The following is a 19,041-nucleotide window of genomic DNA, read 5'->3' as shown; positions in this document are numbered from 1 at the left end:
GGAGGGGGGGGGGGGAGGGGAGGGGAGGGGAGGGGAGGGGAGGGGAGGGGAGGGGAGGGGAGGGGAGGGAAGGGAAGGGAAGGGAAGGGAAGGGAAGGGAAGGGATGGGAAGGGAAGAGAGATGAGGCATGGGCAGGCCTTTAATCCCAGCATTTAGTAGACGGAGGCAGACGGGTCTGAGTTCAAGGCCAGCCTGGTCTAGGAAGCAAGTTGCAGAACAGCCAGGACTATTACACAGAGAAACACTATTCTGAAAAACCAGAAGCAAAAAAAAAAAAAAAAACCAAAGCAAAAACAAAAACAAAAAAAAAAATGAGACTTAAAATACTCAATAGGAATGTTGGCTTGGCAGTTAAAAGAACTTGTTCCTCTTGTTTCTGTAGAGCACATGGGTTCCATACCCACCACTCACAATATCAACACTCTCCTTTGACCTCAGTGGGCATCAGGCACATACATGGTGAAGACATACATGCAGGCAAAACACTTATACACATAAAGGAATAATATAATTTTTTAAAAGATGCTCAGTAGTGTGTGCCAAAATTGATAGATAAATAACAGTGCCTGCGTATCTTCTCTCAGCAGTCCTGCTGAAAGACATGGGACAGAAAGTTGGCTTGGTAAGGTTAAAGAGCACTTGCTATTCTTGCAAAGGACTGGGATTCAAATCCCAGCAGCCATATGGCGGCTCACCACTTCCTCAGACAACAGGTATTACATGAGATACAGGTATACGTGCAGGCAAAACACTCATACACACAAAGTAAAGTAAGTATTTTAAAATGTAAATTAGAATTTACAAAAAAAAAAAGGGGGGCTGAAACAATGCACTCTCCTATATTAAGCACCTAGTGTCTGTCGCATAAGAATGCTATGCTGAGAACGGGAGGTTTGAGGCCAGCCTGGTCTACAAAGCAAGCTCTAGGACAGCCAGGGCTGTTACACAGAGAAACCCTGCCCCCCAAAATTTAAAAAAAAAAAAAAAAAAAAAAAACTAGCAGCCTTTAGAAAGTCATGAAAAAACTTCAATGATCTCTGGGACTATATTTGCAGTTCTTGACCAGGTTTCATGTAGCATAGAGGCTGGGCTTGAAATTCTGATCTTCATGCTTCTACCTCCCACATCTAGGATTATTAATGTACATCACCACACCTAACTTTGGTACATGGTTTAAATGTCAAAAATAGACCAAATAGAATCAAATTAGAAAAAAAAAAGTTTAGATTTGGTTATTATAATAGCAAAATTACTTGTGGAAGAATTAAAAGCCAAACATAATAGTTTGAAGGGTAAGTGAACATATTTATAATATTCCATGTACTTAGGCTTAAAATTTTCAGCAAAGGACCTATATTATAATAATAATAATGATGATGATGTCAGAATTATAGACATCTAGTATTCATCTGTTCATAATATTCACTTTCTTCAAACAGCACCCACCCACCAGAATCAGGGAACTGCTCTTACCCCTGACTCCAACTATGTAGCTCTAGTGAGGGTTGTAATTCATAGAACCCTCCCCAATCCAGCCAGAAGGATGGAGGGTACATGATCCAAGACAGGTCAGAGTCCTTCTCAAGATTCTTCAAAAGAGCCCCTTTTTCCTGGTAGAAGGGGCTGGGAAGATGAAAGTCAAGAGCTGCCAGCAGTCATGGTTCCAGCCTCATGTAGTAGAGAGTCTGTAGTATAAGAGAATGAAATCAACATGCAGAGAAACAGAGATAAGAAGTGAAGTCCTAACCCCAATGGAAAGAGGAAGAGAAAACAAATACATTAATAATAAGAGTAAAGTAACAAATGTGACTAAAGACCAGATTTGATTCTAAGTTGTCTAGTATCGAGGACAAAAGAAAAGCAGAAAGCATTTCACATATCTAACAAAAAGAAAGAAATTTCCCATGCTAAGATCAAAGAACTTCTTAGGCAGGGAACTTAATTTAATGGTCACCAAAAGGAAATGGATAATGTGGACAGTGCCCATGATGAAAGTGTGGACAGCAAAAGCAGATTTCAAATGTTATCATTTATAATGACAAGTAGTTATTTCTCAATCATTAAACTAAGAGAACATGGCAGACAATTGACAAAGCAGACATATCAACTACTGCCTATTCTTCTACAAAGTTTGTCAATGGAGGGGAAAAAAAATCAACGGTAAATATGTAAAAGGCAATGAGAACTAAAGATCAGTCTTAGCTGAGTAGGAAAAATCAAGCAGAAATGGACAAATTGAAGAGAGAAGCCATCAGCTACTAACTTCTAAAGGAAGACCTCAAAATAAGCCTGACATGGAAACATATGTAGTACCAGCACTCAGAAGGAAAACAACTGGAAAAGTAGTGTAGGTAGTTATTCGTTTCACTTAAAAGCTACCTTCTCTCTCCCTCAAGTATCTATTGAATAACTATACTGAGATAAAAAAGGCATGAAGCCACAAATACAAGAGAGAAAACTAGCCCTAAAATTCTAGACAGACAAGAAGCGATGATCTTCAAAGGAGAATAAGGTGTGGTTCTGTAGTACAGTATATGCTTACCATGTAGCAGGCACTGGGCTCGACCAGCACCGAAACAAGAAAACTCAGATACTGAACAAACCATAAATAAGACAATTCCAAAATTAATTCATCATGTGTTACGCAGTTTAGAAAACAGGAGACACTTTAGATCCTAGCCAATGTAGGATAGGGGAATTCATGTGTACAGAGTGATGGGTCATTAATATATGACAAGTGTTCTCTAGTAAGGGGGAAATCAGGAAGAGCTAGATATAACCAGAAAAGCAATCAAATCAGTTTCATCTCTCCACTACACACTACCAGTAATTATCTTTCTCCTGTCCTGAGAAACTGCAATGATGAATTTTCTGAAGTGGCACACACCTGCAACAGCAGTGCTGGTGACGCACGCAGTTCAAGACCAGCCTCATCTATGTAACGACTTGGAGGCAGCAAGAAAATCTAGAACACGAGACAGGACAGCTGAGGTGGGACAGTGAGATCATGTTAAAAATGAAAGCCTAGATGAAAGTCTAAGAACAAAACAGTATTTCAGAAAATTAAAACAAAGTAAAACCTCAACAGAATTTCAAATGTTTATTAAAGTAAGCTATCACATGAGAATAACAAAAGAAAAAACAAAGTTAAACACAAAATTTTAAACAAAAATTAGGATTAATTAATACAGAGGATCTATGGTCCAAACTCAAAAGCGTGCACACACACAAACAAAAAGATCAAATCAAAAGGTTAATCGCAGCACTCGGGAGGCAGAGGCAAACAGATCTCTGAGTTTGAAGTCAGCCTGGTCTAGAAAAACTAGTTCCAGGACAGGCTCGAAAGCTACAGAGAAACCCTGTATCTAAAAACAAAACAAAAAAATTGAGGAAATTAACAAAGAAGTAATCCAAAAACATTTCTCTGACCTCAACTCATTTTTCCTCACATGACTTAGCAACTAAAGAGAAGGTGCCAGCAGGCATAATGGTGCACAGCTCTAATCCCAGCACTTGGGAGACTGAGGCAAGTGGACGGAGACCAGCCTGGTATACAGAATAAGTTCCTGGACAGTCAGGGCTACACAAAGAAATCCTGTCTTGAAAAAACAAGGAAAAAATATGTGTGCCCAGAATAATCAAGTAAACCAGTATTAAAGTATCAGAAGGTAGGAAAGATTTTTTTGTTGTTGTTTTTTGTTTTTCAAGACAGGTTTTCACTGTAGCTATCAAGCCTGTCCTGAAACTAGCTCTTGTAGACCAGACTGGCCTCGAACTCACAGGAATCCGCCTGCCTCTAAGAAGAAATTTTTAGTCAGTCTTGGTGCGTTCACCCTTGGTGAGACACTGGGAGGAAGAGCTCTGTGAGTTCAAGGTCAGCCTGATCTACAGTGAGTTTCAGGACAGCCAGGGTTAACACAGAGAAATCCTGTCTGGAGATGTAGTTCAGTGATAGAGACCATGCCTTACGTGGGAGAGACCCTGAATTTAACCTCTAGCATTTGGGGAAGGGGGTACTAAATCCTGAAAGAATATTCAAATTAGAAACCATGGTGCATGGCTATAATCTCAGTACCTGGGAGACAGAAGCAAGAAGATGGCCTCCAAATTCAAGGCCAATCTAGGTCACACAGTGAGCTCCACATGAATATAGGCTACAGAATGAGACAAGAAAGGCAGCATAGGCTGACTATGTATGAGGTCCTGGATTCACTCTCTAGCAACTCACACATATTCAAAGAGAAGACCAAAGCAATGGAAAGGAGAGAAAAATGAAAAAGATGATAAAAAGAAAAGTTCTGCCTGGCACTAGTAGTGCACACCTTTAATCCCAGCACTCAGGAGGCAGAGGCAGGCAGATCTCTGAATTCAAGGCTAGGCTGGTCTACAAAGCAAGTTCCAGGACAACCAGAGCTACACAGAGAATCCCTATTGGGGGCAGGGGACGCGCTACAAGGACCCAGGTGCAATTCCCAGCACCCACATGCCAGCTCACAACACTGAGTTGTATCCAGTCCCATAGGATACAATGCCATCTTCTAGCCTCCGTGGGTACTGCATATACTTGGTGCACAGACATACATGAAAATCCCGAACTTTCACACACAAACAATAAAAATAGTAAGTCAGGTGGGGTGGTGCACACCTTTAATCCCAGCACTTGGAAAGCTGGGGGTTCTTTGTGAATTCCAGGCCAGCTTGGTCTACAAAGCAAGTCCGAGGAAACCCAGGGCAGTTACAAAGAGAAACCATGTCTCGAAAAGGAGGTGGGGGTAGATACCATGAAACAAAGTGAAAACTAAAAATGAACCCATCTTCTCAAAAGCACGAATGAAAAAGGTATCTACTGATGGTTGAGGCTAAAACTTTTGTTTTTTGGTTTTTTTCTCAAGACAAGAGTTTCTCTGTATAACAATCCTGGTTGGACTCACTCTGTAGTCCAGGCTGGCCTTGAACTCAGAGATCTACCTGCCTCTGCCTCCTGAGTGCTGGGATTAAAGGTGAACTGAAAATTTTTAACTCATAAAAATAAATATGTAGACAGCAAGTTCCCATAATAGAAGCACACACACAAAACTAGAACAAACAAAAGCATATTCTGAAGTAAATGAATGTTCCTCCTTGGATTAAAAAAAGGCAGCCAAGCCTGAAAAGGACAGGCTACAGGCTACAGGCTACAGGCTGTTAACTGTCTATTTAAACACCCCAGAAGGCAGACTAGGATGAAATCTTACTTCCAGCTAAATAGCTATTATCCTAGAATTCAAAACAACACACAAAAGCAAAAATCACAAAATGCTTAAATATAAAAACACTAGCAGAGCTTTATTACGATAACCCTAAACATATGGACACCAAATAACTTCAAAGTAAAGGCAAACAGGCTGGGAATGTAGTTTAGTTTAAGGGTAAAATAGCTAGGACCTGGGTTCAATCCCAGAACAAGAGAAGAAGAAAGAACAAAGTACAGCATCACTATGACTATAGTCACAGCTACTTAGGAGGATCAAGGGTCCAAAGTTCAAGTCCAGAATGCACAGGGCTGCAGCTTTGGCTCACTGGCTAAGGGTTTGCTTGGTATGTCCAAGGCCTTAGGTTTAATCACCATCATCTTTTAATCTTACACATAGCTACTACTCCTGTAAAACAATACAAATTATACATACTCACAGAGGAGCACATAAGATAATGTAACCACTGAAACATGGATGGCCTAAAAAAGGGTAAGTTAGTAAAAATTAATTGAGACAGTGGAGAATAAAATAAAAACAAACTTAATCTTTTAATTTGTTTTTCTTTTGGGAGAATGCTTGAAATAGCAACTCAACAACTGAGTGCAGAAAATAAACTTGTCTATTAATAATCTATTAGGGGCTAGAGAAATGGCTTAGTGATGTACTGGTCTTAGAGCACCAGAGTCTGGTTCTCAGCATCCACAATACAGGTTCATGAGCTATAACTTTTAGCTTCAGGAGATCCAATGTTCAAACCCACAGAGGCCACAAACACATATATAAGAGAAAATAAAAATTAAATTGTAAAACTGGCATAAGTGCAGGCCTGTAATCCCAGCACTTGAGAAAGAATTTAGAAGTTCAAGGTCATCCTCAGTTATACAATGAGTTTTCAGTCAGCCTGTGCTATGTGAGACCTTGTTCCAATAACAGAAATTATTTTTTTACCTTAGGAAGCTAGAGAGATGGCTTAGTCATCAATGGAAACAGCACTGCAATGGCCCTGAGGCTGGAGATTAGGTGTTTGAGCTGCATGGGACCCTCATGTTCAGTTCTCAATGAGAGAGTTTTGTTTTTATGTTTTGGTTATTTGTTGTCGCCTGATTGGGGGTCTTATGTTTTTGGTGGGGGGAGGCTTTATTGTTGTTTTGAATCAGGGTCTTACTCTACAGAGACCAGTCTGGCCTAGAAACCACTATGCAACCCAGGCTGGCCTCGAACTCAAGGCAACCCTCCTTCCTCAGCCTCCCAAGTGCTGGCATAAGTCACCATATTTGATTTTTTGTTTTGGTTTGGTTTTTGAGACAGCAGCCCAAACTACACTCCAACTCAAAACCTTCTCCCTACTTCTAGAATGCTGAAATTATAGGCATGTCTCAGCATGATTAAAAACTCCAAGTCTTTTTATTTATTTACATTTATTTGGTTTTGTTTTTTGTTGTGTTTTGTTTGGAGGGTATGACTTGGAGTGTGAGTGGAGGTCAGCCAACAACTTGCAGCATTAGTTCTGTCCTACCCACGTGTATGTTCCCAGGAACAAAATTTAGGTTGTCGATCTTGGTGGCAAGTTCCCTTATCCACTGAGCCATATCACTAGTCCTCTGTTTTTCATTTGTTCTCTTCTTTTCTATTTCCTCATCTTCTTCTGTTACTATTACTCTGAAAATTTTGTTTCCTTGTAGGCATTAAACGTAAGGCCTTGAGCTTTGAAGCACACATTCTACCCACGGAGCATACACCATGCCTAATAGTAAAGATGGTAAAACCATTCTAGAGTAAATGATCATGATATCACTGAGCCACCTATTGTTCTTAAGACGCTCCCAGTGGATTCCTATGTCCTCCCTTTAAGGTCCTACATCTTTATGATAGCATCCTCTGTACCTTTTCACTTCAAATTTCACCTTGTAAATGCATTCTACATACTAACAAAAACAGTTTTCTCAAAATGTTGCTTTATCTTTCTGGATCATTATTATTCCTATCTGTCAAAGTACTCACAGTCAGCTCACAACTCTTCCTTTTCTAGCGAATGAGCTGTCTCTGATCCAGAATTCCCCAAGTGCATCTGAGCAATTTGATCTTAAAGAGGTCTAGAGGTAGGCACCATATCCAAGTCAAACCAGTCCAGGGCAATTTTAGGCAAAAGAATATGAGATTCAGATTGAGAATTTAGGCTCTTAGTACAAAAGGTACAGGTTGGAGAGACAACTCAGTGTATAAAAGCCACCAGCACCACACACCAGCCCTGATCACCTGAGTTCAGATGCCCAGAACCCATGAAAAAGGCACTCAGCAGTGCAATGACCAGTAAGCCCAGCAAGCCTCTACCAAGATAAGAGGTACAGCTCACAGGCCAGCTAGCTTGCTTATGAGGATTGAAAGAGACTGTCTCTCCCTCTCTTTAATTTTGACATTTTTGAGACAAGATATACACAGTCCTGACTATCCTGGAATTTGCTGTATTGACCAGGCTGACCCTACACAGAGATCCATCCATCCACCTGCCTCTGCCTCCTGAATGCTGGGATTAAAGTCATGGGCCACCATGCTCCACAAGATCATCTTGAAGTCGAAAGAGTAGGAACTGATATCCAATGGCTGTCCTCTAATCCACACTCTGTTGCACACAGATTCACATACACGCATATTCAAAACCTCTCTCATACACACATACACACTTTTTTTTAAGTCAAACAATTTTTTTTAAGCCGTAAGCTGCCTAGGTAATGCAGCCCTCACCAATCTCAGTACTCAAGAGGTTAATAGTTCGAGGCAAGCCAGCCTGGACTCCACATTATGTTAAGACCTGTCTCAAAAAGAGACTGGGGGGAAGGGAAAGGTGAAAGAGGAGCTGGGAAACAGTCATCTCTCACCACAGAAGTCAATATAAAAAGATTATATTAATGGCTACCTAGATTGCAATTTTTGATATGTATATTTCCCTTAAAACTACATCTTTCTAATTCATAAAATGAGAACTACTGCAGGAATTTGACAAATAAACGAAGAAACTGGTGTAAAACATTTAGTACAGTATCTAGTGCATAAACACTCGGACCACTAAGCAGTAAAGACAATTTTCACAAAGAAGATACTACAGAACAGATAACAGGACTAGTTCAAGTTACCGTTCATATTAATGCTCTTGGTACCTGTATCCTTAAATAAAAAACGATCCGCTTTGTTCACTTCTCAATATAGCTACCATATTTCCCTTGGCATTTTGGCCACTCACATAAAATAAAGGTATAAAAACAAACTGGTATTTGAGGCATTCCACCACACCCCAACCAGTACTTTTTGTCTTTACTGTATTTAATACTCCTATCTTGTCCTCTTCACTCTGCTCTTAGTGTTTACTGATAATTCTGGTAATTCAAGCTAACACCCTACACATGGAAAAAGTCAACAAGTAGTAGACTTTCCATATTTCTTTTTTTTAAATATTTATTTATTTATTATGCATACAATATTCTGTCTGCGTGCATGCCTGAAGAGGGTACCAGACCTCATTACAGATGGTTGTAAGCTACCATGTGGTTGCTGGGAATTGAACTCAGGACCTTTGGAAGAATAGGCAATGCTCTTAACCACTGAGCCATCTCTCCAGCCCAACTTTCCATATTTCAAGTCTTAAACATGCACATCTTTTTTTGAGACAGGGTTTTATGAAACCCAGATTAGTCTCAAACTAGAACTCACTACGTAGCCAAGGAAGACTGCTAACTTCTGATCTCCTCCCTCTACTTCCTGAGCATTGGGATTACAGGTGTATACTATACCACACCCACTTCCATGCAGAGCTGGTGTGGAGCTGAGGGCCTCATGCACACTAACTAAACACTCGGCCAACTGACTTACATTTCCTAAGTCTTGAAATTTGCATGACTGATTTCATCCTGCAATCCCGCTATTTTATTTATTTATTTAACACTACAATAATTAGCTACAATGCATTCTCACAATCAGTTGAGGTTTACTTCCCAAGGCATAAGTAAAACTTCTACTTTTGCTATATGCTTATGACAAAAAGTTAAAATGTCTGTTTTCTAACTTCGGGCCAAATCTCCCTCATTTCCCAAAGTCACAAAAGTACTCACAAAAAAAGTGAGCAGTTATTTTAAAAACAAAAACAAAACAAAACAAACAAAAACTCTACTGCTTTGTCAAAGTTGTTACAATTTGAAAACAAAGAGTACTGAAAAATAAGCTTCATACCACAAATATAGTAAAATGACAGTAACTAAAGACCTACGTTCCCCCACACAGTTAGTAAACCGAGCAGAAACACCACAAGTCAGCACTAGGAAAGAGACTCTGGGTAGAGTGCTGAAGACACAGCTCGGAGGTGCATAGTTCTCGGCTCCTGAATATAATATCTTATCTCTGGTTTTCAAAGTATCTCTCTCTCTCTCTCTCTCTCTCTCTCTCTCTCTCTCTCTCTTTCATACATACATACATACATACATACATACATACATACACACACACACACACACCTTAATTTTTCAGATTTTACAAAAATCCTTTTAAAATTTCAAAGTCAATATTTAATATTTGGCATCCTAAACTTAAGGTTTTTTGTAAATGTTTTTGATAAACAGTCCTTACCACTCTGGCTGCTCTCTCCTGAGATTCACATTTCCTGCAAAACCATGGTCCAGTAGGTACTTGAACAATGCCATAGCAAGCTGTAAGAAAACAAAATATTTACATTTGAAAACTAATTATAACAATTTTTTTTTGTTTTTTTGGGGGTTTTTTGTTTTGTTTTTGTTTTTCGAGACAAGCTTTCTCTGTAGTTTTTGAAGCTGTCCTGGAACTATTTCTTGTAAACCAGACTAGCCTCAAACTCAGAGATCCGCCTGCCTATGCCTCCCTAGTATGGGATAAAGGCTTGCATCACCACCACCTAGCTTAACATAAAATTTTAAAATTCAACCATCTGAGTTATTTCCACTAAAGTCTAAAGTGTTTAGTGTGACCATGCACAAGTGTAATCACAAAACTCTAGAGGCTAAACCAAGATGACTGTAAGTGTCAAGTCAATCTGAACTAGATAGAAACTATTTCAAATAAGTCAAAATGCTATAAACGTTGGGCTTTTCTCTTATAGGTGATGTACAAAATACATCAGAAACTCACTGATCATTCCTTACCCTACAGTTTAAGTACCAGGTGTTTCTGTTGCTGTGAGAGGATTTCATTGACTATAGCCAGCCTCAGTGCTGAGGCTATAAGCATACAAATAACAAAAATAGAGATTAAAAACAAAAAATAAGACGAACAACAGCTACAAAACAAAATATGCTGAAGTGGAATACTTTGTGGGTTGCTAGGGCTGCAGCTTAGCGAACAGAGTATAGCACACACAGCATGCATGAAGTCCTGGCTTCATCTCTGCACCATGGAAAGCCATGCTTAGTGGAGTAAGCCTGTAAGGCAGCACTCAGGAAACAACGGAGGGCAACCTCTACCACACAGCAAATTCAAAGCCAGCCAGGTTATTCGATACTAAAGTGAGTTTGTGATAGAGCACTCTGCACAGCATGTTCAAGGACCTGGGTCTAATCCCCAGCACTTATAAATTATGTGAGCTGGACGGTGGTGGTGCACACCTTTAATCCCAGCACTCAGGAGGCCAAGGCAGGAGGATCTCTGCAAGTTTGGCGCAAGCCTGGTCTACAAGAGCTAGTTCCAGAACAGCTAGGGCTGTTACCCAGAGAAACCCTGTCTCAAACACCCACCCCCCAAAATTATGTGAAATGTCCAAAAAAGGCAAATTAATAAACAAAAGTTGTGGTTACCTAGGTATATGAGAATCAGATATAAAGGGGAAGTGACTTCTAATGGGTCCAATATTTTCATTAGGGCGATTAAAAGGATCTTAAACTGTGGTAGTGTCTGCACAATTCTACAAATATACCAAAAACCTCTCCATACTCCAAACAGGTGAACAGCACAGGATGTTAACTACCTCAATACAATCGTTATTTAAAAAAAAAAAAAGAAACTTTATAAAATTTGCATCCCAAGTATTCTCAGTTTTACATACCTAATTCACAGCCTCATTTTTAAAAATTATTTCTATATTACATTTATTGCGTATGTGAACTTCACATATACAATGCGTATGTCAACCTCCAGGAACCTTTCACTATGAGTCCAACAATTGATTTCAAGGCTTGGCAACAAGTGCCTTACACCACACACTGGCCCAGCCTCCTTGTGTTATAAAGAGGTAGGAGTTGTTCAAACTGGGCATGGTAGCACACAATTATAATCCCAGCACTCAGGAAGGTGAAACACAAGGACCTCAAATTCAGCCAAACTGGTTACATAGTGAAATTCTATCTATAAAATCCAAGGGATGGGGCTACTGGAGCTGCTGGAAGGTTTTTTTAAAAAAAAAAAAAAAAACAACTTCTCTAGCATGAACAAAGTCCTGGGTCTGACCCTCAGCATGAAAACACAAGAGGAAAAGAAAATGATTTGTTTTGTTTAGCAATTTAAAAAAAAATTGTTTCTAAAATTTATTATTTATGCTGTGGGGAAAGACAGTGTGCCGGTAAGTAGTAGAGTCTGTCAAAGGAACTTTCAGAAGTTGGATCTCTCCTTCTGTAGTGGGGATCACACTGGTCAGGTTTGGTGACAAGTGCCAACTCACTAGCTGAAAAGTTGGTTTTAGGTTTTAATCTTTAATCTTCCTTTTTTTTTTTTTTTGTTTGTTTTGTTTTGTTTTTCGAGACAGTGTTTCTCTGTAGCTTTGGAGCCTGTCCTAGAACTCACCCCATAGGCCAGGTTGGCCTTGAACTCACAGAGACCCTCCTGCCTCCACCACACAAGTGCTGGGATTAAAGTCAGGCACCACCATCACCATCCAGTTTAATGTTCATTTTTAATTTGTTAAGAATTTAAATTTTTCTGAGAATTTATAAACACATTCATCTCCCATTTAACACAGCAGAAAATGTCTTAAAATACTGGGAAACAATAAAATAAAACCAACAGCAACTTTTTAGATACCAAAAGCTAAACTTTTTATTTTTGAGACAAGAGTGCCAAACAGCACAGGTTGGCCTCAAACTTGCTATGCAATCCCTAGGTTGGACTTGGGATTCTGACTCTACCAAGTACCGGGATTACTGGCATGTACCGTCATGCCAAACTTATTCCACACTAGAGTTGACACCCAGGGCCTTGTGTACGATACCTACTTACTTCAACTAAACTATATGCTTCACAAGCATAATTGAATAGTCTAGGCTGTCCTTAAACTCAGAAGGATCCTCCTGCCTGACCCTGCAAGAGCTGAGCACAGACATCAATCACCATGCCTCAGTTAAGCTCTTCTTAACCTGTGTAAGGATGTCTAAGTAAAGAAACAACACCATCAGTGAGTGGCTGGGTGGTGAGAGCACGCATCTGTAATTCCAGCACTTGGAAGGTAGAAGCCTCGTCAGCATACCAGTTTTGAGGCTAGCCTGAGCTATGAAAGACCCTGTATCAAAAAAGAAAAAAGAAACAGCACAGAGTACAAACATATTTATTTGAAGCACCCTAGCAGGGAAGAAATTAAGATGTACATTTTCTGTATTGACAAGCAGAGATTACATAACAAAAGTAATTTGTCATCCAATTCATGAGATATGCCCTGCCCCAGACAAAAAAGCAGACGGGAAAAGGTATTGGGAAAATATATTTGAGCAAAGTAAAAGATACATATATATGTATGTACATACATACATATATATGTATGAGGATGCCTTAACAACCATTATTTTTTAATCCCAACTAAAGATCTTAACACAGACACACAAATGCCAATAAAGACAAATTATATAGGTTTGACATAAATTTTCATCCCTTTTTGCACTTATCTTTGCCAAATACTGAGAATTAGATATCAAGGGCAATAAGGAACTTTCTCCTTTAAAAGAAACCAGTTAGATCTCTTAAATTACTCTCTCAATATCATTACTTGTCATATCATAAATGTGTCCTTCCCAATGGTAATAATTTTTTTTTTTTTGAGACAGATTTCTCTGTGAAACAGTTTGGCTATCCTGGAGCTTACTCTGTAGAGCAGGCTGGCCTCAAACTCAGAGACCCTCCTGCCTCAGCCTTCGGCCTCAGCCTTCAAAGTATTAACTTTGTACTGGGTGTGGCTTGCCTTTTAATCCCCGCACGTGGAGGCAGAGGAAGGTGAATCTCTGGTGTTTCAGACCAGTCTGATCTAGTTCCCGGACAACCAGTTACACGGAGAAAACGCCTGGGGGGCGGGGACTTTGGGGCTGGGATTTGGCTCAAGTTAAAGAATGCTTGCCTACCACTCCTGATAGTGTAACCTAGGAACAGTAGTGCAAGTCTGAAATCCTCAAACAGGCAAGGCAGAAGCACGAGGATGGGGGAATTCGAGGTCAGCCTGGACTACTGGAGACTCAAAAAGTCCGGGTGTGATGGCTATGGCCTTTAATCACAGCACCCCGGAAGCAGAAGCTGGGTCTTCAGGCCAACCTGGGCTACATACATAATTAACTGAATTCCAGATCATTAAGTCGATGAGACCCTGTCTCAAAAAAATAAAAACTAAAATGAAAGTTGCACTTTGGCATCTTATGTCCAATTTCCCTCTCTCCCCTTTGGTAGGGCACCTCCCATTACATCACAAAACAACTTCTTTAGGCGCACACCTCTAATTTCTGTACTCGAGGGCTAATGGAAGGGGACTGCTGCATGTCTCGGCCCCACCTGGCCTACACAGAACGACCCAGTTAGCCTTAGCAATAGGAAGGGTGGGTAGGCGGACTGCCACATCCAGTCCTTCATCTGGATCCCCTTACCACTCGGAATGGACAGTTGGAAACTTCAAGAACCCGGAAGATATCCTAAAGAGGTCCCCAGTTTTTGTTTTGGGGTGGGGATTTATCCAAAGCATTCTAATGATAATACCCAAAAATTAACTCAAGACTCTCCCAAGTCTCTTCTCTGGAGCCATACAGGCTGTGCTGCAGCCACTGACCAGCCCAGGTCAGCTCAGTCCAGACACTCCATCACAGGGGCGCCTTCCACTGTCTCCGCAGAAGCACCCAGCGGCCTGTGGCAGCAGCAGGGTCTCCGCCAAAGAACTTGGGGTGCAGCAGGACACTCTCTCCCTCAACTGAAAAGCCAGGTTGCCCCACACACTGAGGCAAAGGGAGCTGGCAGGAGAGAGGAGGGGAGCAAGCTTCGGGTCCCCAAAGCCACCACACCGTCACGGGGACTCCAGCGCGGGTCGCACGCTCCTCCCATACCCAGGCGCAGACCCGGCGGCCGCAGGCAGCCACCAAATGACACTTGAGTGAGCGCCGAATCACATGACAGCCCGGGCCACACGCACTTTCTCCCACAGGCCAAGGCGAGGCACGGCCCGCGCCCGCGGCGACCACGCCGGGCTCCCGCGGCCTGCGCACGGGGCGGGGCGGGGCGGGGCGGCGGGCCGGGGGAGGGGCGGCGGTGGCAGTTGCCGCCGAGGGAGGGGGGGCAGTGACGGTTGGGAGCAGGCCGGTTCGGCCCGGCGGGCGGTTGAGTGTTTACCTTGATGCACCGCGACGCTGCAGCCGTGCCCGTCGCAATAAACCAGCGGGTTCTCGGCCCAGCCTCTCTCGTCTGAGCAAACGCAACAGCCTCCAATCATTTCCTTCATACTATGGGAGACCTCGTCCTCCAGTGACACGGGCCGGTCGCTAGAGACCATCTAAGAGGGAGTTGGGGGACCATTAACAAACACAAGCAAGCCAGCGAGAGCTCCCCACACGCAGCCCCCTGGTCCGCCCGCCCGCCCGGCCCGGCGCCCGTCCCCGCCCGCCCGCCCGCCAGCTCGGCCGCTCGCTCACTCGGGCTTTGCCGCTCAGTCACTCACGTTCCGCACAGGAGTCAGGAGCCATGTCCTTGCTGACTCCCCCCACCTCCCGCCACCGCCTCCTCCTCCTCCTCCGCGGCGTCCTCCCTCCCCACTTCCACCCGGCCGCTAACGCCGCCGCCCGAGGAGGGCACACATAATCAAGCAGGCCTCCGCACAGGCGCACTGGGGGGCTCCCGCTGGGCCCGGGGCGGCGAGGGAGGGGAAGGGGCTGCGCTTCCTCCTCCGAGCGTCACCCGGCGTGCGCGTCGGCCCGCCCTGCGGCCGGCGTGAGGGAGGCGGCCCGGAGAGGCGAGGCCTGCGTGCGCGCCGCCGCGTCCCCAGGCTCCTGCCTACCTCCAGGCTTTCCCCTCCCCCCCGCACCGCTCGGCGGCGGCGCCGAGGTGTGCGGAGGTGGGGGACCAGCGGAGCCGGCTGCTCGGCGCGGCCGGAGTGAGTCTCCCGGAGGGCTCAGGGGCGCGCGCGGGCCTGGACGTTGGGCCGCTCTCGCCTCGCGGGCCCGGGGCGCGCGTGGGGGGGGAGAGGCCGCGCGCGGGGCGGGGGCCAGAGTCGCTGAGGGGCGTCCTCGGGGCGTCTCGTGGCACGGGGAACCTACCTGAAGGCCTGTGCCTCGAGAACTGGCCCGCGGGTAACAATGGTTGGGAGAGGGTGCCAGCTTCCATGAAGGGTGTAATGAAGCATGGCTTCCTGCAGTTGGCCGCTCTAACTTCCCAGTACTGCGGCAGCTTCACCTCCCATTAAATTCACGTCCTGGATTCCTCCCAAAGTTCACCCAGTGGAAGTGTTACCCTATCTACCGGCCACTTACGCACCACCTTGGCCCTCGTGACAAATGAAAGTGCAGCAGACAGGTTAAAAGGTTGTGTTTGGGTTATACTCTGAGCGGGAGCCCCAAGACTGCATCATAGCTTGGTAGGTATACAAATGAGAGGAGGCATTAGCCTCCAACCTAATGGAGTGATCCGGAAAATTCAGCTATAGGACGAAGGAACCCACGTTCTAGCCTGTCACCGAAGGATAACACTAGAGTGTGGTGCCCAGTTTTGATTGAGGATTCCTCTGATCTGTTTCTCCAGATTTACTATTGCAAATGTGATGTCATTTAAGTGGGAGAAATATGGGAGCTCTGGTACACAAATAGATCAGACCAATGTGAGCAGATTAATTGGCTGGATACTGAGTAGATTTTAGCTTAAAAAAAAAAAGTCCTCCCTATTCCTTTCTCCATGTACACCCACTATTGATATTAATCAAGAAGTGTTCAGTCATTTTACCATGAAATGGGAATAATGGATAGATTGTCTAAATGACATACAACTTCAAGGCTTTTGGTTAATTACTTAGAGGTACAAAGGGCTTATTAGAAATTAACAATATGATATGGTCTGAAAAATGCACTTACTCAATGCTAGAAGACCCCAAGTTCTAGGAACTCCCCAGGGAATATAATAATTTAAGTTTAAAAGTGTTCAGGAAAGGTAATGCGGCTGCTCTTTTTCTACTTCAAAAGTAATTGCTAAAAGTCTAAAGAATAGTAATAGATATAGCACAATGTAAGCATCTATTGGTAAATACATTCAAATGTTTCAAAAGCTGTGAGAGATATCTACATTAATGGGGAGTCTACCAAAGCTTGTGATAGGGAGAAAATGCAGTTTAAAGAAGTACAAAATTGAGGATTCTCTTTTAATCTTAATATATTTAGAAATGGTGACCACACATTAGTAAAATGACATTTTAAGAGGACATAATAATAATAAATTCTGGCCCTCTAATGATGCTCTTAACATAACTATAAAGTATTAAATCAAAGCAATCTTCAAACAGTATACTGTTTTGTTTATCTTAACTGTACAGAATATTTTATCTTTACCCTGATACAAAGGAGATTAGTTCAATGTCTACTTCCTACTCTGCTTCCTAATGTAGAGTAATTTTGAGTTCAAATCAATGTGGAACTTACTTCCAAACACTGCAGTCAAGCCTTAACGCACTAAATTATTTAAAAATAGATTCATTTTATTTTTAATGCATTGGCGCTTAGTTCTTGTGATGGAATTAATTTGTATGTAAAGAAGGATAAATGCCAAACTTCAGTCTGTGGCACCTAATAAACAGAGGGAAATACTTGCTCTTTTCAAGACCAAAAAAAGGTCACTTATATGAAGTTTTGAAATTTACCAAAAAAAAAAAAAAATGGGGAAGTAGATGATGTGGAGAAGAAAAAATAGAAAAGATGCACAATTTATAACAGGTTTTATATAAATAATAGTATCTGCAGCAGAGATTTTGTGGAAGATGTAAATGCATACATGTTAACACTAGAATTCAAATTATTCAAAATTGGTCTTCAACATTCTATAATGGTAAGTCATAAAAATAAGGAAAATATTGGGAATACATAAGACATTTCATCTTAAGTACAAGATACTGAACTTTTTGTTATTTTGTGTCTAAAATACAATGTTTGGTATATTTCTATAATCAAGTACAAAAAAAGAACAGACAGAATATACTCAAATATGTAGTGAATTATTCACGCAGTAAAGGTTTACTGAACATTCAGTGTGTACCAGGAACTCTTCTGTATAGGGACTATAACAATAAAAAAAAACTGTATTTGTCCTTTATGAGTTATATATAGTCACATACTGTATATACACATAGAATAAAAACATTAAGCTCAATATGCTAATCCTCAGATCTCAGAATGAGTAAAACTTATAATTGCCATAATTGCTAAAGTTCAAGTACATTTTTTAAATTAGTAATACAAAATTATATTGCCATGTGACTGACAGAATATCTAAAAAAGAGCTTCAATATTAATGTTAGCATTTAAATCCAATTCCATGTTCCCCAAATATGTACATCTTGTACCTGTAGGAAAGAATGAAAAGCCCATTGTCTCGAATATTCTTCACATAATGGTGTCTAACACGGTATTGGCTCATCTATTTTCTCTAAACTAATCATCTGAGGCAAACCACAAAAAACTCAAATAAAGTATTTTATGATGTAACCTCTAACCCTACTATAATGGGAAAATGTATTTTCACTCTCCGAGCAATATATCTTCTTATCATTTTCTTTACTCCCTAACCCAGACACCAACTTTTCAAATTTGCTTTTCCGTAATCACTTACCAAGTAGAGTCTATGAAGGAAATTTTAAAATTGTATTTGGTTCATAGATTATCCATGTTCATATTTATCTCCTTTTTAAACTAGCTTTATTTGCCTTCAATTTGTACAGATTATATCTAGTTTAAGATTCTTTTCTATAATAAAGCATAGGAACTAAGGTATATTTCTGCATAATTGTGAATATTTCTATAATAGTTAAAACTATATACTTTCCTTAGCTAGCTTCTTGAACTTTGAGGAATCATTTTAAATGTTAAATTACCCTTATACTCATTTGCTAAACCAAAGAATTGAAACTCATTTATTATAAAACTTTATTGAAAACTATAACCTTATTTCCAAATGCATTAGCTGGAAACCTTTGGAAAAAATCCAATTTCTTATGATCCACATAGATTTTTAGATAAAATTTGTATAAAAAGTTGTTTTATTAATTTGATACCTAAGATTTTACCTTACTGTGAAAAGTTTATCACACAAACTATATATATTTATACTATTTTAATTATCTTAATAAGTATTTTGAACCTGGTTTTGTTATTTGAACCTGTTATTTGTTACAGTAAGTGGCTCGTGTGTCTTTGTAGATGCAAACTCTACACACGTCTCCCATATGTATTATAGATTCAGAGTTCATGAAAGAGTATTCTTTTCAATTATGTTTTCAGTTGAAAATCTGTTAATGGCTTTTGCAAGATTCCATTTAATGAGCCATGTTAGTCTTCCTTGATGACTTTTTTCTTATCATAGTGCTTA

At 41.3% G+C, this 19,041-nt stretch overlaps 1 protein-coding gene across 12 annotated transcripts in view; it reads right to left on the bottom strand.

The window, feature by feature from the left end:
- Mllt10 (MLLT10 histone lysine methyltransferase DOT1L cofactor) overlaps window positions 1–17,211 on the bottom strand; it is a 151,724-nt gene extending 134,513 nt beyond the window's left edge. For 5 of the 12 annotated variants that reach the window (XM_050152648.1, XM_050152651.1, XM_050152652.1 and 2 more), the window contains exons 1-3: window positions 15,114–15,398; window positions 14,815–14,974; window positions 9,850–9,929 (exon numbers count right to left, since the gene is read on the bottom strand). In XM_050152648.1, the coding sequence (XP_050008605.1) occupies window positions 9,850–9,929; window positions 14,815–14,974 (240 nt within the window). In that variant the 5' untranslated portion in view covers window positions 15,114–15,398. Of the gene's footprint in view, window positions 1–1,474; window positions 1,641–9,849; window positions 9,931–14,814; window positions 14,975–15,113; window positions 15,399–15,734 lie in introns of those variants that run through there. The other 7 variants (XM_050152658.1, XM_050152662.1, XM_050152650.1 and 4 more) reach the window with 6 other exon arrangements.
- Between the last annotated feature and the right edge of the window lie 1,830 nt (window positions 17,212–19,041).

This window comes from Alexandromys fortis, unplaced genomic scaffold, assembly GCF_014885135.2.
Source record: "Alexandromys fortis isolate MF-2015 unplaced genomic scaffold, M_Fortis_MF-2015_v1.1 scaffold_54, whole genome shotgun sequence".
In the NCBI taxonomy this organism is placed as follows: Eukaryota; Metazoa; Chordata; class Mammalia; order Rodentia; family Cricetidae; genus Alexandromys; species Alexandromys fortis.
The sequence above is the reverse complement of the archived record's forward strand: the minus strand, read 5'-3'. Positions and strand labels throughout refer to the sequence as shown.